Here is a 21,580-nt window from a genome sequence, read left to right on the forward strand (position 1 = left end):
AACTATAGAGGAAATCGACCAAGCCATGGGCAAGGCCCCCAAGGAATACTGGAGAAACTGAGTTCCAACCCGATACAAGAGGTTCCACGAGATAATGGACGAGAGGTTCGCTAACGGAATGCCACCACGCTGTCCCTATGACAACAAGATACCGTTCAAGGAAGGAAAAGAGCGCCCATTCGGGCCACTCTATGGTATGTCCCGCGAGGAACTCATCATGCTCAAGCAATACATAAAGGACAACCTTGAAAGGAGCTTCATACAGGCCACCTCTTCTCTCGTCGGTGGCCCTATCCTATTTGTTAAAAAGTCCGATGAAACACTCCATCTCTATATCGATTATCGTTGCCTCAATGAACTTAATGTCAAAAACCGCTACCCACTGCCGCTCATCCGGGAAACTCTCGACCACCTCTCTAAAGCTAAGTAGTACACAAAACTCCACCTTCCCTAAAGGTATAACCAGATCTGAATAGCTCAGTGTGAGCAATGGAAAACAGCCTTTTGTACGTGTTACGGGCATTTCGAATACACGGTAATGCCTTTCGGCCTCACCAACGCGCCAGCCACTTTGCGGCACTTTATCAACAATTGCATCCGTGGCTACCTCTACATGTTCTGTACAACCTACTTTAACGAAATTCTCATTTATAGCAACAGCCGCGAGGGACATCAGGTACATTTCGGAAAAGTCCTGGAAGCCCTACAAAGAAATGGAGTACTGGTGAAACCAGAGAAATCCGAGGTTCATACGCAAAGCACCACCTACCTCGGCCTCGTAATCGAACCCAACGGCATTAAAATGTATCCAAAGAAATTGGGTATAGTGAAGAATTGGACCGTCCCCAAAACATTTAAGGATGTGCAAGCATTTCTGGTATTCACCAACTTTTACCGCCGATTGATACCTGAGTTCTCTGAACTGGCTTCTCCCCTTACCAGACTTACACGCTGTAACGGGGGTCTCTTCTAAGAGAAAATAGAATAAGATAGAATAGAGACGGCCGTGCAAGATAGAAAATCAGGTTGCAGATTATTCAAAGATACTATCGCTAGAATTCAATAATCTTTAAGGGCTCTGCTAACGATAGAAACTTGGTTTTTCTTTCTGATGAAGACTGGAGAGAACAGGACTGAAGGGCGAGAATGAACCTGAGTACTTATACTCCGAAGGCCTCTATTCTCTGCTCCTAACTCCTTACTAAGTTCCGGTGAAGCCTTTCCTCGGTACCGGAAACAATACCACCACTACTCCGCTTTTCTCTAAGCGTCAACAGGTGTTTCCGATACTCAAGGCCACCACCCTTAGTCAAAGACTTTCTAACACCTGCAGCCTTGGTTGTCTCACAACCGAGGGCCTGCATGAATGAGCTGCCGCTAAGGTGTAAGCTTAATCATTGCTGTAGAGCTTTTCCCTTATCCTAGACTTTCCCTAAGCATAGCCCCTGCACTTCGGCTGACTTACAATGCTCGGAGGATATAGAGGATCACCGGGCAATCAGAGCTTCACTCTGGCCAGTCTTCTAGACACTGGCGAGGCATAGACTCGTCAGTCATTGCTCCCATGAATAGATCCCCTTCCTAGCGCCCGGAATGTAGTTATTCTAACAGCTGGTAGCTAACCACACTGCCGGTACTTGCATATCACCATGCAACTGGCTTCTAACAATAACTCTCAGCATGTAACCGGGCCCTGTGTGTACTCATACACCAGACAGTTGAAATGGCTCCGTTACACACGCAACGACATATCGTTCGAATGAATACCTGAATACCAAGCTGCCTTCAACGCCCTGAAGAAAGCCTTCATAACCGCTCCGATCCTCATCCATTTCGACCCCGAGAAGGAAATTACTGTGGAAACTGATGCATCTGTCTATCTCTCTCCCAGTGTACTCTCCCAATACGATGATAATGGTACCCTTTGACCCGTCGCATACTTCTCAAAGAAGCACTCCCCCACCAAATGCAACTACGAGATTTATAACAAAGAATTACTGGCGATTATTCGATCCTTCGAGGAATGGTGACCGGAACTTGAAGGGGCTGCATACCCAATTGCTGTCATATCCGATCATGAGAATCTCGAATACTTTATGAGTACTAAACAACTCAACTGGAGACAAGCATGCTGGACGGAATACCTATCATGATTCAATTTTGTCATCAAGTACCGACCAGGGAAATAAGGAGGGAAACTGGACGTGTTGAAAAGGAGATCAGGAGATCTCCCTGGAGAGGGAGATGAACGGTAATTACACCAGAGTCAAGTCATACTGAAAAGGAGAATCCTGAAACAAAGCTAAGCTTCCTGGCGGGTTCTTTCTTAAATGAACCTGCTGAAAAGAACGCCTCCCTGAGCACACTATTTTATGAAAGATACAACACTGACCTATTCCCATAGAAGATACTGGACATGTGGAACAAAGGTAAACGACAATCAAAAGACATATCAATCGCGGAATGCACCGAGGTGGAAGGCCGATTGCTCTACCGAGGTAACATATATGTACCTGACTACGACCCTCTTAAACTCTGGATCCTCATATTTTACTACGACGCTGTCTCCGCCGAACACCCTGGACGCAAAAGCATATTTGAGCTCATTAGTCGAGACTACTACTGACCCCTTATACTGAATTATATTGCGCGCTATATTCGGAACTGCCTCACCTGTTGAGGAAGTAAACCCAACACCCATTGAAAACTCGGTGCACTTCGACCTTTACCGATCTCTGAAAAATCATAGCAAGAGGTATCAATGGACATCGTTATTGGTCTACCGGAGGGCCAAGGATACGATGCAATCATGGTAATTGTTGACCATTTAACAAAGATGCGAAATCTCCTACCCTGCAACACCACCGTCAACTCCGAAGACGTCGTCCAGTTATACCTGCGAAATATTTGGAAACTCCATGGGCTATCCACACATGTCACCTCCGATCGCGGCATGCAATTTACAGCTAAATTCTGGAAGGCTCTCTCTAAATACCTCAGCATTGATGCAAGAATGTCCAATGTCTTCCACACTGAGACCGACGGCAAACTGAAAGACTGAACGCCGTGATGGAACAATACCTACGCGGATACGTCTATTATCAACAAGACGATTGGGTAAACTGGCTGCCTATGGCAGAATTCTCCGCCAACAACCAAGTTTCCGCATCTACCAAATCTACACCATTATTCGCAAACTATGGCTTCCACCCCCAGTATACAGTTACGATTAAGCCACTTGATAGGACCCCACCGAGCCTCAATGCTAAGGACTTTACTTTGAAGATGAAAGAGCTCCACGAACACCTATGTTCCATTATCTGCACGGCGCAAGACCAACAAAAAGAAGCTGTTAATGCCAAACAAATGCCTGGCCGGTGCTATAATGTCGGCAATATAGTGTTTGTTTCAGCAAAAAATATCCGAACTGCCCGTAATTCTCGAAAGCTAGGCTGGAAGAAGCTGGGCCCGTTACCTGTCAAAGAAATGATATCGCCATATGCATACCGAATCGACCTGCCTAGGAACATGAAAATGCACCCCGTTTTCCATGTATCGCTGCTAGACCTCGCTGCACATGATTCCGTTCCCGAGTAAACCCAACCACCATCAACTATTATCGTTGAATAGGAAGAGGAGTACGCGATCGAAGAAATTCTGGATTCACGGAAAACAAAAAATAACGGCCTGCAATATTTTGTTAAATAGACAGGCTACACTGACCCCACCTGAGAACCCGACATATAACACAACAATACCTCCTCCATTGATATTTTCCATACACACTACCCCGATAAACCTGCATCATTGGGAGTAAAAGTTAAGGTTAAGGCTCACAAGAGCTCGCTCTTGAAGGGAGGGGCTAGTGTCATAGATCGATTAGTTAAGACACTAGTTTACGAGGAGTTGGATTAGTCAGAAAGCTTCTATTGAGTTCTATCGGGTTCTGTTGATCGCAAGAGTATCAATTACTTTGGATTCGTCATCGCTGAGATTTCCTTAGGTAGATTAGGAGATTTCGCCCTTGTTTCTGTTCTCTTTCTCTTCTTTCCTCTGATACGCAACGTCTCCTGTACCTACGCTGTCTATTACTATATAATATTATTTCCTATTCTTTACTCAAAAAGACTACCGTGCTGCTGCTCCCTTTGTCTCGTTGACCCTTACTAGTGCTAGAGTCACTGAACACCCCTATCACAAGTTCCCCCACCGCCCCCTACTACCTGGATCGTACTCTGCGGAATACTCGCTACTCGCCCCCTTGAGACTATATGAGAATTTTGATCACTTATCCGGAATGATGTACTTACGGAGCTAAAGTATTTAGAAGGAGAATTTACAGGGGACACTAGCAAATTGTAGATAAATCTCAATAGTAGAATAGTAGAGAAATTAGAGAATGGATCAAAATGACTTAGCAGAGTACCTTCCTAATCCGGTATCAAGCGTTGTAATTAGTCCTTGCTTCTGGCTGGAATAGGCAATTTTTCAGCGACATTTGTACTATTTCTCTCCAAAAAGACGCATCTTTGAGATGAAATAGGGTCTCCACCAAATACCTTTTTACCAAATTCCCACCTGTTACATCCATATACACTATTTTCTCTATGAGTCAAGAGAACGACTTTTATTTTTACTCATTGTAGTAGGTTGCTATTAAGCCCTGAAGTTGTGCATGTTCGGCACTCCAGGTCAAGGCATTCCTAACTATATAGTGCTTGCAATCTATCCTCAATTTGTATGGACCAGCTTGACGTGAAAACTATAGTCGACTATAGCCCATACAGTATATCCAACCCTCTAGAATTCGATTGTTTGGCACAGTCAACTGCAATCACCTGTAGTTTGATTGGAATACTGATATAACTCCGACTCCAACTCACTTTTCTGACTAGATACACGATAACTCAATGACTAATGAGTTGAACAGAGCACCTAATGTTATATCTACTAATTATAGTCAATCGTTGCTACATTGTCATGTTGTTCATTGTCAACAATTCTATTGTTAAACGTTTCATTGTAAAAACTAGACATGCTTCTATGCTATATGTGCTATTACACTAGCGATAGTTTGACCTTTAGCTTTGTAACTATAAAGAGAGAGTTTTCGATTGCTCTCCTTTGTTTTTTTCTATCAGTTATACTATACATTCTTCGCTCTTCATTTTCACTCTTTAGAAGTACTTCAACGTCGAAACGGGGAAAAAATAATGGTTAGTACAAGCTTAAATAATCGATACTGATAGATAACGCTTATTTCCTATATAATTGTTTACTAAGCTCTTGGATTGGATAATTATTAGCTACAAAAATGATTATTTGATAATAATAATTATGTCAATAATAGTTGAAAAAGAAAAAGGGGGAGTTGAACCCCGAAACTTGTAGGTAGCATATACCTCATACTACCCACTGAATCATCAGAGGACTGAAATTCTGGTGCTGGAACTCATATACACGCTAGATAACTAATAAAATACTAGTAAAATTTGAATTATAAGCATTATATAAGCCTCATTCACCAAAAAACCATGTTTAATGAATATGAGAGATCTGGTATAAAGGTTTATTATAATCATCTAAATTTAATGCAGATAGGTAAAATGAGGCTTATACAAGTCTTATTTTAGGCAGATCCTTCGAAAAAATAGAGCTTTATATCCAAATAATACTAAATCTACCAAAAAATGTTTATTCAAGCCTTATTTGTAGTAAATCGTTACTGGAGGATTATTTTTTTCCCCATTTCGACGGTGATGTATCTCAGAAAACAATATCACGTTTGGTGACGGTTTTGATTTGGACTGACGGCCAAAGAGATAGTCACGTCAGCGTTACTCGCTGCGTCGACGTCAGGATCAAAGTAAATGCCACTTATTGAAAGCCTTGACTCCGCTTAAAGTGAGAATTCCTAAAACTCTGCTTATTAAGAAGTGGTATTTTAGTCCTGGCACCATGAATAGATGTGGATCAAGCATCGTGGAGCTGAAGAGTTCGGGAGCTGTGTACAATCTTGGTAAAAAGTTGACGTTTTTACCTCTTCGCTTTTTAGTCGGAGCTATGTCATGTGTCTCATTTCTATTCCCTATTTCCTATCACACCTCATTTACCATACCATGCCCATGTTCCATAGAACGCTAAGTGGTCCTATTCCACTCAAAACGCGATCTGGATATCTTCTTGTAATCAACGAATGTGGTATTGAATAACCACAACACTATAAGAACTCATATCACACACAAGACCTTTAACATTCCTTCCTAGACCCTAATCTTCTCCCGAACGCCCCCCTAACATTGCGTTTCCGGTTTCTTCGCCCACCACAAATGCCTACACACCATATATATTAGCCTCCAATTCCTTTTCCCCCCGAGCTGTATTGAAGGAGCACTTACTGCTTAGAATATGCGTGGATCTTCTTATTTCGGGAGTCCTTCTCGGCACCTGTCACGATCTCCCGAGCCTCTTCCACCGTCATGCCCAGCTCTCTCGTGAAAAGCGCCATACCAAACGCATCATACGCCGACTCGGCATTCAGCAGTAGGTATGCACCAATCTCCTTCATCTTTGGGTCCGCGGCCCAGAGGCCAAGCGGCAGTTTGTACATTCTGTAATCGGGCTGTTCAAATCTTGCGCTATTAAGGAGGGACTCGATGTTCGATACTATCTGGAATGCGCGACCTGTAAACTGTCAATACCGGTGACTAAAGGGCAGGAAGGAGTAGAAGATACCGTTCTTGTTAGCGGCTTTGTTGACAAGGTCATAAAACTTCCATAACCACAGATCCTCCGGCAATGTTCCGTCGTCACTGAATAAGCCCATGTCGTACTCGTGAATCTCAATGTAACCACCAGGCTTCAAGAACCTATCCACGGTAATCAGCACCAACCTAGTCGAAATAATAGAAGAGACCAACCTACTTGAACGCCTGTTCCATCAATTTCTGCCAATCTTTGATTGCCCCACTAAGATGGCGCAAGTGAATAAAATCGAACGAGTTCTCCTCCCATGTCCAGTCTGACTCGGCATCATCGATCTGGAAATGAACGTTTGGTGGGACCCAGCTAGGTTGAATCGGGCTGAGATCTGTACCGATCACTTCTGCCGATGGGTATCGTCTGCATGGTATTAATGACTTCCTTCACAGGGTCAAAAGGGTTATTGTGGACTTACTCCGCCATATCCATGGCCCAGATACCGGTTCCAGTGCCAAGATCGAGAATGCGTTGTGGGTTTTCAAGGGGGGCTAGGTGTAGCTCATCTTTTAACATGAGAAGATAGATATGGTGAATGATGTCAAGACTGAGTATTCCGTTAATATTTTCTAAGGTGTATTATTATTTTGAGGACTTACCGATTTTGTTCCTTCTATAGAATAATCAAAAGAAATAGTTAGTTCATCTGCTTACGCGCCCCTTCGAGCATATTGGATCTTTACCTCGTCGTTCGGCAGAATATAGTTTCTATCCACCTGTCAGTTTGTATCTCTTTCAGTACGAAGTCGTGAATAAACACATACCCGTCCTTGTAAGCATGGTACCGACGACCATTCTCATACCGATACTCGAAGATTGACGATGAGAGAGATTCTGTTGAGTATTCACTAAAGATTCAGTACCTCTGCTAGTGCAGATACAGAAGAGGCAGCTTACGATCCACTCAGATAGTCGGAGCTTTCGTCGTGATCACCTTGGGCTCTCTAGTAAAAGACAACTTGTTAGACCGCGGCAAAGCAAATAACATAAAGTAAGGAGAGAAATAAAAGACTACATGTGAACACAAGGTTAACTTACAGGGTCGACGGCGATTCTTTGCGAGTCACCAGCTGGCATTGTTAATGATGCAAGTTTCAATTGTTGGTAAACTCAGGAGTCGATTTCTTTATTGTTGCTTCTCTGGTTCAGAACAATTGGATTTTCATGGGCTGGGGAGAAGAGAGAAGCTCTTATTTATGAAGCAAAAGATGTGAGCAAGTGGGGTGTGGGTGGAAATACTATGTAGTTCAAGTTATATGTGTTATGTACATGCCCAACGTGAGTCGAGCGCGTTGTTACACGACCATATGCTGGTAGGCGGCGAAAGGAGACGTGTATTTCTTTACTTTGCCCAATGAAACCTTTCTTTCGAGGGTGAGGGAGATCCACAAAGTCCCCGTGCTTTAAGGCTTCCCGGAGCCAAACCCAGCCGGTGGGCGTTGTGAAACTTGATATATACTCCCGCGAGCAGGGAAGGGTACTCTGTTGATCTACTTAAGGTAGAGTACCTAAAGTATGGTTTAGTGTTCTCTAGTACGATAAGCGGGGTGCCGGCCGCCGTGGAATAGCGATATTGAACTGTTCCTCCATATAGGCACGGGAATTACTCTTCTCTAAGAGGAGATACACTGAAATGTACGTACATAGAGTACATAATGCAATTAATGCAAGAAACGTAATCTACCTAGCGTACTATAGATGCTTAGACCCGCGGACCCCACAGGTAGAGTAACATATTATGCAAACGCCTCTGCCCAGAATAGACATTGAAATTTCACTATTACAGAAAGGCAGAGTACCTACATAAACTTGCGGATCGAGCCGCCATTTAGGTACATACATATTAATCTTTTCGAGGATTACCCAGGCGTTACTTGTTGCTACCATTACTTCTTTAACTTTAGTGAAGGAAAAGCTTTTCGATATATCGAGATAGCTTTCACAGAAAATATTAAGGAATCCCACTCGAGGTTAAAAACTCTGTGTTATGTACCTACATACATAAGAACTACTCTACAGTACTTACCACCCAGAGATCCAGTCCCAGCAATAAGGCACCAGATCATTGGTATTCCCAGCCTACAGACAGACGTGACAGGTCACATCTTACTCCTGGTGCATGCAGGCGTGACCTGACTACATGTACTTCACATTAAATGCTCGCTTCAGCATTTCAAGCCACCGATCCTGCACGTTGCTCGGCTCTTAGCCTGATTTGACAGTCGCTGCAGAAGACATTTTTTCTCTTCACACGCTGCCCCAGTGAGAGGGATAGCCGCGAACCGTCTCGCTAAGTCAATGTTCTTGGTAGAGACATGCAGGCTCTTTTGAAAACGTTGATGTGATCACTAATTTCTGTATGCCCAGAAATGGCCAGAACTGACACCCGGAGATGTCTTTTCTCTTCTCTTTGCCTTACTGACACACCAGTATCACTTCTCCCGACTCCAAATACATAGTGGTCAGCGCCTCCTCCCAGGCTGACCAAGGTCCCCGAGACATCAACATCGTGAACTTCACGACATGAGACAGGTAGTATCTCGTATTTAACTTTGACGACCAGGGGTTGAGCACTTGAGTTGCCTCGTTTTAAGTTCATCTTCCGCAGAAATAAGTAGGTGTGTATGTACCTACCTAGGTGCTCTGTCTAGATACTTTCAACACGTATTTCGAGACGCCTTCCCGGAAGTAGAGATATTTGCGGGATAATAGCGCATATATTTTGATTATGGAGAGTTTAGAGTAGGTAGTATGATACTCGTCTACTCTAGAAGACACTTTCAACGTGTATGTAGTGAGACCGCAGCCCGCGAGGCTATCCCTGTAGGGAATAAGCATATTTGCGGACAAGATTCACTCTACACTCTGGTTGTCTGGAAGTGTAATCCAACCTGCCCCCCCCTGGGCCATGGGCGTTCCCAGATTCCACTACTCAGGAAATCGGTGCCAATATGCGTCGGCATATCCCCCGGCCTACAAGTCCCGTATTTTCGGTCTGGCATATGTGCTGTCCCGAGAACCACTTATACGGGTTACCAAGACGTACAGCAACATACCTACCTTCAGTTATCACGAAAATCTCAACTAGCAGAGGCTGTTGATACCTAGGTAGCTGTCCACGATGATGTTGTGGGTGTCGATGATCCCCTAGGTCGAGAGCCGTTCCTAGCTCCCGCACCCCTCCGCTCGGCAACATGGCCGGCAGCTCCACAAACTTGGCGGTGAAAAGGTGGTTAGTTATGCTCCATGCAGTCCATGCAGATCAATTCTCATCAAGGCGATTTGATTTTTTCTTTATACTCCGAGACCTCCTCGTTCCATATCGACATTCACTTGACTGACTGGGTCCGTCAAGAGAAGATCGCTCATCTAGAGCAATCCACATGAATCTTTTAGGATCAGGAAGTATGAGCTCTAGGTTGTATTTATTTTATAATTCAGTGCTTAATCGGACAGCCACAGACTTGAATTTTGAGTTTCTCCTCACATTTTCGGTGGTTTCGGAGACTTATATAACGCGAACATCTGAAAATTACGTGGTGAGGCATAATGCTGGTGGTGGTGGAGATCCAGTCAGAAGTTGATCTCAGATCAATCAGGCGCCGCTAAGCTATCAAACGCCGGGATCAGTACTCGAGCAAAAGCCTGCATCGCAGGGAAAACTGATCTGATGATATGATTAGGATTAGGATCGATGGTAAAAAAACTTGTAACGATATGATAAGGTTGCTTTCGCCCGTACCAGTTGGGGTGCTGCAAGCTGTGGCCACACAGCAGGCGTGAAAGAGTGTACCTACGTGTAAGTACATGTACTCGCGCGGCCAAGTTCAAGTTTCGACTTCAGTTGATTTTCCCATACGCACTCTTCCACTGCAGGGTTAGGGTTAGCCACCTAACTCATCATGCCCCATCACTCGTAGAGTATATGTATATGTACCTACAGTTATCAGCTTTCTTACATATATAAAATACATAGAAAAAAGAAAAAAGAAATACTCGCGGATATTTCTACAACGTGGATCCATTCGAAAACCGGTTTTGCATCGGTCCGATCCTTGGTTCGGTTCGGGACCTTTGCCTTGTCGCAAAAGGAAATGATGTGAGCTGTGCCCCGCGTTCCCCCGCATATGGCTGGTTGCATTATTTACTTTGCCCAGCGCACGCTCACGGTTACCCAGTAGGGGCGTCTGCCGCTGCAGTTTAAGTTGTACCTACGGTCATTTCCTCTGACGCTGATGAATAATAGTGTCGATGCCTTACCGCCGACTCACGCGCCACAGTAAAACTGTACTGTCACACCAACCGTTGCGACTGTTACACCTGGTGTTATCGTAGACACAACAGTGAGCCGGATTCACACGGGCAACCTACTACTTCTGTTGATCACACCGCTATCCGATGCCCCTGTCTAGAAATTTCCTCGTTTATTATTATAACATCGGCTTAAATTTATATAAGAACCTTCAGTAGATATATTCAACGGTAGGGTATCATATATTCGACTTTGACCTTGTTCGCAGAGGCGGGTTTCCTAGAGACCCTATTATCGGACGGATTGTGCGAGAAGAACTCCGATGCATGTATCAGCTTACTATGCAAAATCCTTCGAACGTACTGCGCCCGTATCAACCGCTCCCTGTGCGTATGCTTGATTAAGTGAGCACAAGCGGACACATTAGGATAATAAGTGTGAAATATATCCAGCTTTCCATGACGAATGGCTAGGCGTCGGATATATAGAAGTGAAACCAGTTCCATTTGTAGTCACAACCTTCCACAGCTGTTTCAGATTCCGTGCCTTAGACACATTCGTATAGTATAGGTGTGGTAATTGGCTTCTGAGGCATTCGGTCTCATAGGTCCCTGAACTAGGATTGGCGACATCTATCTTTGTTGTAGAAAAGTATTCGACGGCTCTGTGACTACATCAAATGTTATATTCAGCTTCCGGGAGCGCATATGATACTTAGTATTCTAGAGTTCCACAATGGTAGTCAGAGCAAGTTCGAGAAAAGGTTCTAGGTTTTATAAACTGAACTAAAGGCTTGATACTTATACCTGAATACTGACACTCTGAACCTAGACCACCTGATAGGTTCTCGCGTGCGTAGATATTGAACCTAATACACATTGTCAGAATCAACTTCCGACAGTTGTTTTCAATGGCCGTATCTCCAGTGCCACTGTAATCCTCCTTCTGCAGTCCGTCTGTCGTCGCGTATGCAATGCTTCCTACTCATACAGCTATACAAGCAGCTACTTCGGTTGCACGTGATGTTCATTTCACACCAAATATGTAGTCGAAATAATCAACATTCTTTATCTTGAGAGGAATAAAACCAAGCTCACAAACGGTCGTTAGTAATAATAACAATCCAGTCTATACATCGTCACTGGTGACGTTAAGAATAGCGCGGTATTCGAAGCGAGCTACCACTGGTGAGCCACAACTCCAAATTATAATTATAGGTTGATGTATTCATACATATCGATTGCTAGAGGATTCTGTGACAAACAGGAACGGAAATGAAGACTGGATACCTGGATGCATGTGGTCACGATGGCCCAGCTTTTGCGCCGAGAGGAGAGACGACGGGAGAGGAGAGGTTGAGTGGAACAGGAGACGCGGATCAATAGTCGGGACAAACAGAAGCGGGTAAAATAGGTACTAGCGTGAAAGGTTATATATTTGAGAGGCTCAATAAACTAGAATTCACATCTACAATTGAACCCGGTAGTGATACTCTAGCATATTACAACACGTATGCCAGTGTCTCAACCATAAAGCTAGGTGGCGATGGCTTCCCTCTTCATTATTCCTCACGAACTAGATCAGAATTGATCCCTTTTATATATGACGCCTCCAGCGTAAATGGAGATGAGAGAAAGCACATAACCATGACCGGGATACAGCAGTCATTGTAAAAATTCTGATGTTCAGCCAGAACCTTTGACAGACACACCAACATGGAAGGTGCTCCGGGCTCCATGATAACTGCACAAATCCATACCGGGTCATTTCATCATCATCATCATCATCATCATCATCATCATCATCATCATCATCCCCATTATCATCATCATCATCATGAGTGAATCAACATCATCGATTACCAACTCGCCTCAAAGAAGGCATCCTAATTATACGTTAGCTTTGAGATAGGTGATAGCCATATATATAGTACTTTCATATATATATATGCATCTCAATGGCATATCATATTTTATGGGGATTGTGAGGATGAAGAGTCGGAAGGTTCGGAGACTTCATCGTGCTCAAAGATATATAAAACACAAAGTGATATCCAAAGGTCATGAGCGTCTTGTTCGCCTTAAATTAACTAAGACTGTGTGTGAAAGGTATTGGGAGCAATCGATACGCGGTTTCCCTCAGTAGTAGTGGCCGTAGTCATTCACAAATCGACCCATCAATCAGGGATATATATCTCTGAATAAACGATGTTTGCCACCGGCGAAGACTCTGATTGCAGTCTATGCCACAAAGCATGGGAGGATGAATAAGTCTATAATCTAAAACATAGTTTAATCTACTGATCAGTGTAATGTAGTGCGTATTTTGTGCTACCGTAGGACTGTATTCCCAAGGAGCCCTTCGTCGTTTTAAGACAGTGGGCAGATTTGGCCTTGCCATACTCGAAGACAAAATCGCCAAACTTGAAGGTTCAAATGATTGGATAGATAACCATTCACTTTACCCAACGCTTCCTCTCCCAGCAGTGGAGACCAGGGCAATCCTGTGGATGCTATCGTGCCAAGATTTGGTAAGAACGTCCGTATCCTCAATGGATATTATTCACCGTTCTAACATGTGTCCGAAAGCTTTTTCCGAGTAAAATTACAGGTACTGTTGCGCTGTTTTTGATGTAAGTCGGTATCGAGAAGAGAAATTGAGGAAACAAAGGGTTCAGGAGACTCTATATCTCTGGGATATTGGATGGAATGAGGGGGTCTTTCAATACGAAGCAAGACGTGCCATGTGATAATTGTATAAAAGACGGTCTCGCAGCCCTCAAAGTTTTGAATAGCCCCCAGGATTAAGGTACCGGAAGTTGATAAGGTGATTTCAGGGGCGCTATTCTAGCTAACCTCGTCGTGAACACCGATATTTGCGAATAATCCGGCCCACACTCTCGAATGGACTATTCGATTCAATTCGTCGACGATCCACTTTTGTGATGCGCCCGTCCGTTCGTGGACAGATGGGAACACCATGTAGATTACATCCTTGAATCTACTGTAGCGACCACCCAAGTTCGTACAGCCCCTTTTACTGTCAGTAGAGGATCATTCGTACAGTACTGCTTGACAAGTCTCAGAGTACAAGCTCGTACAGTGGGTTGACTGACAATATACAAAGTTCGTACACTCTGTCCGGGTGGCCGAGGATGAATGGGAATATAAGTTGCAAAGTTTGTGGCAAAAAATAGAATTTACAAATGACAGCCCTGGAGCTTCGTACAGAGTCTGTCCTGACGTATAATGAACTCTTTACACTCCTCCATTTCCCTGGCACATGTTCGTACAGAACTACTGGAGCTGACACCTAACGTACGAACTTGGGCGGGCGCTACAGTATTTGCAATATCGCGATCGGTAATGATGATTCTGAGGATTTCTCTAGGGTATTTGACTAGAGAGCAGCAACCGCTCCCATTCATATAAAATAAAATATTATATCTCAAATCACATTTCTAGAATAATCCTACTCTTTATTATATGCAGCTTGTGTAAAGTACATACATGATAAAAGCCTTCACTCGCTTTCGGCCGGAGCTGGGAGTGATATCGCTTAAACAGCATTTGTTTACCAACTCAAAGATTACAGAAAGCCTAAAACTGCGCTGTGTGCCAATATTCGACAGCTCAAATAAATGATATTGAAATGTCAATATCTAGCCTAGAGAGATCAGCTGAGTGGCTAAAACTGATGGTTTAGTATCAAAAGTACGTCATACATGACTGACTCAAGTAAACAGGCTCGATGAAGCAAATATAACAGAAATAGGATAAAAAAGAAAGTTTTTTTCAAACTCGGCTAATAATAAGCTATAAAACGGATATTGTGCATATGTATATACCCTCGGGCATATCTATAAGTACATATTATATGTAGAGCATACTCTTTGAGGGTACAGTCACTTTTGGAGTAGTTAACGAGTGATTAAACAACGAATAGGGGTACGTGGTAGGCAAAGAGAGTGACGCCCAGGCCGATATCTGTCCAATTCCATCCTTGTGAAGTATCGATCTCATCCTTCCTATCTATAATAGGATGTTCTTAGAATGTTCACGCTAATGTTTTTAATAATCCTCTCATCATGCGAGAGGAGAAATGCACACATCCTAAGTTTACTCTACCTACACTAATAAGAAATCTATTGTCGCCCATTGATTCAAATCACAAAAGCGGGGCGTGGTAAGTATCTACCAGGCGATCTGAGGGGGCGATTTCGTCCCGAAAAGACACTGATCTTCCAGAAAGAGGTCGAGTACCTCTCTACATGATTCTTGCCAAAAATGATAGGTAGATTCGCTACTGAAACTAAGTCGCCAGCGTTACCGAGTGATATTCTATGATCGGTCTGGCCCGATGACTCAAATTCATCGCCAACAAAACGCGTTGACTAGAGCCTCTAAGACTCACCAACATGCATAGAGGTAGTCATAATCTCTGCGCAAGGTCCAGGGATGCCTCAAAAATCCTCACCAACGAGATAGTTATATTTTCTCGATCAATACAATGTATGGTAGATGGCATTTTAAACGGCACTACACACTTTTAAATTATTGAATGATCCCTATGAGTGTTCCCTCCCCTCTCTAGTCATATATGATTCTGTAACTGTTGAGCGCTACGACTAACATTTTTTACGTGGTTTATACATAAATGACGACGTTGGTAGAGGTTGACTATTGAAATTTATGAGCTATCATTTCGATCCCGAATAGGAAAGGTTTGGTTGCATTGGGCGTCATCATACTTGATCACTCGTCCGTCTTTAGCGCCCCCAGGCCGGGGAGAGCATCACTTGATAGATGGTTAAGGGACAAGTCCCATTTTGGCGAAACACTTGGTTTGGGGGGTCTGGTAAGACAATATCGTGGTATATCGCCTCTTCCTAAGCGTTTCTTTATCACAAGTTCTATAGTTAAGTAGTTATATATGATTTGTATCCGGCCTGACGGCCCAAAGGATAATTTTCTCGAATATCGACATATGAACATGACTACCTCTCCTCGTGAATTCCTCCCCAATCCCAACAAGAAATACTTAAACGAAATAAATGACTATATCAGTACAAAAACCTTATCTGTGTGTCCAAATACCAAAAGCTTTCAACCTCCAGGCCACTTAATTTGCTCGTTTGGCGTTCGGCGATACCCCCCACCCCCCCCCGCAGAACTATATCCCTTATGAAGTAAAAGACCCTAAATAATAATGTACGTGGGTTCGTCCATATCTTCGACCTGAGCGGCCGCGGCGGCGGTTGGAAGACATACGCTCTCTGCTTGTAAAGTTTCCTTGATGTCTCGTAGTAACAGCTCCATCGGGTTTATGTATGCAACGATTTTATTATTAACGAGATGACCAGCGATGATGTGACCACATACACCCCCGCAGAGATTATCGACGATCCATGCTCCAGAATCACCGTGATCTTTATATAGAAATATGGTCAGACAGTCAGAGTCAGAAGTCATTACGTCGAGTGTTGAGTAAAAGATGCATGTGAATATACCTCCAATTTTACCAGTGACATTCCAGCTCCTCGAAAAGGTCTTCCGATCAGAGAACTTGATTGAGCTAATGGCCTCGCTTATCTCACCCCTCTGTAGTCCACTCGTACGACCTCTACCGTGCACCTCCAGGCCGCTGAACTGACCCATCGGGACATAAGAACACGGCTCCGAGTCTTGTTCACCGGATGATGACCTAAGGAATCTCCCACCGCCCTGTATCAAATTACCCTGTCCCAACCGGTCGGTCGATATGTCAATCAATGCCCAGTCAATCTCGTGCTTTTCTGATTCGAACACAACCCTCCTAATACCCGAAGAGGCAAGGAATGTTCCTAAATGGTAATCCTCAGTGACCGACTCGCCCCCGCCCCTTTCTTTCTCAAGGAGGTCCGTTTCGGCCGGTTGAACTGCCACAATTTGTTTGTCATGATTCCTTTTAAGTCCGGGTATATCTCCGATAAGGTCATCGCCTTCGATAACGGTATCTCTTCCTTCATTTTCATAATCAAATTCACACACTAAACTTCCAGACATACTTTCCTCATCGTATTCAACATCGCTTGCGCTTGCGCTACTTCCCCCCTCCGATTCCGAATACAGAGGCGAGTTTCCTATCTACATATGTAACCAATGAATTGTTTAGCGCGCCCTAAACCGGATATTAACGTACATGTATTTTACTTACATCTACATGACTATGAGGTTGGTCCTCTTCCACGCAGGTGCTTTCATCAACGGCCAAGTGACAACCAGCGTAACTCTCTACCAGTGTACGAAAGCGGCTCCGAGTATTTTGCTCCTCCGTCTGATCATCAATATCCACTAGATGATGTACGGTTAACCCGTATGGCTTTTCATCAACGAGAACAAGCCCGCCATAGGTTGCAGCGGGTAAATGCTTCCCATCGCGACAGGCTCCTATAGATGCACCTGGCAAAGGCCTTTCCTGATGTTTAGAATCTCGGTCCCTTCCTGTGCCAGATGACCTTTGAATAGATCCTTTTCTGACTTTCAGGCCAAATACAGCCCAGTCGTAAACGAATTTCTTGAGAAGACGCTTGACCAATCGGCTACTCTTACAGGTTACCACGATTGTTGGTTGAGATTCTTCCCGACAGGTTCCGATCCCGAGCAGATCAATAGATACTGACTCTTCCGCGGGTAGGTGTTTCTCGAGAACTCTTTCAAGTCGTGGAAGCACATCCTTTCGCCATTGCATAATTTGTTCATGAGTAGCCGTTACCGGGAATACCTCGTCCTGTGTTTCTTGTCTCCCCGACCCCCTGGGAAGATCAATATTCATGTGCAAAGATCTACCCGTACTTGTACTTTGTGTATCAAATCCTTCCATATCTTCCCCAGATTCTGCCGTCTCTAGAGACCGATCTTTCTCATAACCTTCTAACTGTAGTGTTCCAGTTTGTCAGCTAAGGATGAGTATCTGAATGATGGGGTGTACTTACACCAAAACTAGGAATCGCTGACCATGTACCCTTATATTTATATGAGCGTTGTGTAATGCGATCTCTCTGGATGTTACGACCTGGTTAGTTATATATATGGGGGGAGCTAGATAGATATAATATTGATTGTTCACCCACCGAGTACTTGGTGGACCTAGGGGAGCAAAGATTAAGTATCCTTGTGAGTTTCCAGTACATCCCTTGGCGGCTTATGTAGTCATCATTACTCCCAAGGTTACCCTCGAGCGTACTACGCCCCATACCACTATCTCCCGACCACTCGGATACGTATACACACTCATTGATCTCGGCCCATTTACTCAGATCATGTTTGGCCCCAAAATATCCCAGGTGTGAGTCAGGAGAACCGTTCGCAGCGACAGTCTCTTTCTCGAATATTACCAATAACACAGTCCGCCAGATGCTTTCGGTATCAGCGTTTCTTAGCTTAACATCGTTCCCAAATATTGCATCTGCAGACTCCTTCGTTGCCGGTACAGCCTCCAGCGCGTCTTTGGAAGAAGGGATAAATCTACAAAAGAAGGGCTCTTCAAAGTTCAAATTATGCTCGGAATCCTCAAAAAAAATGATATTTCGATCATCAATATTTCCGTGAATCCACTGGCAAGCGTGGAAGTAAAGTATAGCGCATATGAGTTTGCGAGCAATCGAAAATCTCACCCCGATGTCGTCCGGTAACTGTTTTTCGGCGATAAGTCGACGAAGTGACACTGGAGGGGACTTTTGTGAGGCCCAGTGCGGAAAGTGGTACAGGAGCTCCACCCGACCTGTAGTTAAATTTTCGAAATAACCCCCGAGGACCAAAATTCGCATCTCATCTGGCTTTGGTAACCGCAGCCTTTGCTGATATTTCGTCCTAATATATACCATATCCCCCAAATCTGTCGTGGCTTGTTCCACCGTCCACTCGGTGCGGATGGAAATCAAACCACCCATGGTAGGTCCATCCATACCACTCTTTTGAGAATATACCCCAATTCCATCGTATGAACCGGATGAAATAAGATTATCGGGTGTCAATAATGGAACTGGCGAGGTAGCTTTACTTTCATCTATCAAGTCAAGCATATAACTGAAGTTTTGTTTGATTTGCGAGGAGCCAAGTGACGCAAGGAATATAGGATCACAGTCGTTAAGTTGGATCTTCTCGTTGATCATGGTTGGAGCAGTGGTCTTCACCAAAGTAGCGGTTAAAGCCCATTCTATAGTGTCGCGCCATGTTCCCGGAAGATTTGAATATAGAGAACCGAGGAGAGGAAGCAACTCCTTCTTGAATTTTTCCGAATAAGAGTCCCGCTCGAGAGTCTGCATACCATACAGGACACGTTTGATCCTGTCAAGGGTTTTAATTGTGTGCGCTTGAATGCGAATTAACGAAGAATGATCCTTGTAGTCGGAAATAGTTGCACCCCATAATAACAGTCGCTGCTCCACAACTTGCATAGACTCTCGCCTCACTAGTCCGCGTTTGCCTTCAGTAGTCGGATTTCCTGAAATTCCTTCAACTGCTAACATGGGCGCAATCTTCCGACATAAATTGGAGCAACTGGCGATTAGATCATGTTGTACCCTGATTAGTTGAGCATGAGGCTCTGGCCACGACTCGTCACTAATGGTAACGGTAGCACGGGGGACGATGTGCCTTTCTTCTCGGAACAACTCATTGTTCTCAGGAATAAAGCCGGTGTTGATGTGCCTTTCTCCCATATTTGTTTGATGTGTGCACGTGTGTAAGCTAGGGGAGATGTTGATGTTGACGTCGATAGAGCTAGATATAGTTGAAGGCTGAAAATTTCGGGCCCCCGCACGGATAGATAAAGGGGGGACGCCGGACGCATGCACCACGCATACCAATATGTTAATGTATACAATGTAGTAAGACCCTCCGCGGCTCAAAAAATCCGCATCTTTGATTATGGGGGTTCTCAGTTTCGCCTTGATTGATTGCTAGTAGGGATGACCAATTAATCACGCCATAGGTTGTTTCACAGGCTAGTTGCAGTGATCAGGCCTTGTACGTATGGCACTGTATGTAGTACTGTAGTGGATAAATAACATCTGGAATAATCATGAGGGTGGATCTAGAATAGTATAATATCCTATTACTGTGATACCACACAGAATATACCTCTGGTGACTCTGTGTAGAGGTTCAGAGATAACGTGATCCAGCTTTGGCGGTCTGTCAGCTGGAGAAACAACACCAGTCCCCAGTCCGTATGATGGCAAAGATAGATTAGAAAAGAATTCGGTTGGAAGGCCAACTGATCGATATTGGTTGTTGGTTATTGTACTTGAGGCTCAAGTACACGTAGGTGAATATGTACTTCTACATGCATCGATTCGACAACTGTGTACATCAAATACCACAGGGCCACGTGACAGGTTCCGAGAGACACAAAAAGCCGAGTATTCTAAAAAGCAATGATCGAAGTGATTGGAGCCGGCACTGAGTTCTGATCTAACAAAAGTAAGCATATAATTAACGCCTAAAGGTCTTTACCAAAATACTTTACTCCGATACAGAAATCGTATCTATGTCATGACTTCATGACTTCAATCAAGAACAGGAATCATGAAGCCCCCTCAGAACCTGTTCACTGTTCAGGCCCTCCTCTTATGCAAACAGGAATATATATATGCATGCACGTCCATCATGCGGTCCGTCCCGGTTGGCGGTGACACAAGACGTTGAAGTTTCCTATCTGGTTATTATAGATATCCGCGAACGGGCAAAGGCATATTGGCCCGCGTAGTCTGACCAGTACTCTGGGTGTTGGATATATTTCCAGCTGCAGGCGTATACCCTAGTCGAAAATATTATATCACATCCTACTTGTTCAATTGCGAGCTCTGTCTAAGACTGTGCCAGCCAAACTTCTTGGCGCCAAGGCTCATATCCTACATCCGGAAGGCTCGAATAAAGATGCATATGGTGTTAAAAGTCTCCCCCTAATTTTAAGAGATTGCGATATTCAGCCCACAACTTGATAACTGAACACGTGTAAAATGTTTCCTTCATTTTGTCCCTTTCATGTTATTCGCGTTTCATACATACACACGATACAGATGTAGATGGTGAGACCAGTATGAGGGAGGGTTAGGGTTATCACACTACATCAACAGCGAGTGATTTGGCATGAAACTTTCATAATTCTTCTCTATCATCATTCCTTTCTTAACCGTTAGGTCTTTATCATATTTAAGGCTTATGATCATTAGAGAAGTAGGTTGAGGTGCTTGGCATTGTTTAATGGAGGATTTTATCCGGCTCTACAGTCGAAAATCCCAGGTAGCTTCAAATGTCTTGAACTTCGGAGTCTTGAAGTATTTCGTTGATATCATAGGCTAAGTTCAGTTTTGGAAAAGGGCTGGGATTCCATAACTCTAGTGTCCGAGTATCGAATGCGATTCATTCGTTAACCGTACATGTAACACTTGATTCAAGCGTGCTATGCAACTGGCACAGTAATCAAACACTCCCCCAATCAGTCCGCCCATATTAAGTCCCTTGAATCTTACATCATACTCTTCGTAAACAAACCCTTCCAATTGAGAAAGCGACTCCAAGGCCAA

At 44.0% G+C, this 21,580-nt stretch overlaps 4 protein-coding genes across 4 annotated transcripts; 2 read left to right on the plus strand and 2 right to left on the minus strand.

The window, feature by feature from the left end:
- Window positions 1-2,761: 2,761 nt before the first annotated feature.
- On the plus strand, window positions 2,762-3,061 carry H6S33_009944 (uncharacterized protein; the record flags this gene model as incomplete). The annotated part of the gene is made up of 1 exon (XM_044841424.1): window positions 2,762-3,061. The coding sequence occupies one exon, from the start codon at window positions 2,762-2,764 to the stop codon at window positions 3,059-3,061; it is 300 nt and encodes a 99-aa protein (XP_044697087.1).
- Window positions 3,062-3,132: 71 nt separating this feature from the next.
- On the plus strand, window positions 3,133-3,597 carry H6S33_009945 (uncharacterized protein; the record flags this gene model as incomplete). Its single annotated transcript, XM_044841435.1, has 1 exon — window positions 3,133-3,597. One exon carries the CDS (start codon window positions 3,133-3,135, stop codon window positions 3,595-3,597), a length of 465 nt encoding a protein of 154 aa, XP_044697088.1.
- A 2,797-nt stretch (window positions 3,598-6,394) lies between these two features.
- On the minus strand, window positions 6,395-7,836 carry H6S33_009946 (uncharacterized protein; the record flags this gene model as incomplete). The annotated part of the gene is made up of 9 exons (XM_044841446.1): window positions 6,395-6,684; window positions 6,736-6,869; window positions 6,925-7,122; window positions 7,178-7,306; window positions 7,359-7,372; window positions 7,443-7,467; window positions 7,524-7,607; window positions 7,657-7,703; window positions 7,798-7,836. The coding sequence occupies 9 exons, from the start codon at window positions 7,834-7,836 to the stop codon at window positions 6,395-6,397; spliced, it is 960 nt and encodes a 319-aa protein (XP_044697089.1).
- An 8,373-nt stretch (window positions 7,837-16,209) lies between these two features.
- Window positions 16,210-19,712, minus strand: H6S33_009947 (uncharacterized protein; the record flags this gene model as incomplete). The annotated part of the gene is made up of 5 exons (XM_044841457.1): window positions 16,210-16,439; window positions 16,521-17,136; window positions 17,207-17,926; window positions 17,985-18,050; window positions 18,123-19,712. 5 exons carry the CDS (start codon window positions 19,710-19,712, stop codon window positions 16,210-16,212), a joined length of 3,222 nt encoding a protein of 1,073 aa, XP_044697090.1.
- Window positions 19,713-21,580: the final 1,868 nt, after the last annotated feature.

This window comes from Morchella sextelata, assembly GCF_020137385.1.
Source record: "Morchella sextelata strain SCLS chromosome Unknown scls_4, whole genome shotgun sequence".
In the NCBI taxonomy this organism is placed as follows: domain Eukaryota; kingdom Fungi; phylum Ascomycota; class Pezizomycetes; order Pezizales; family Morchellaceae; genus Morchella; species Morchella sextelata.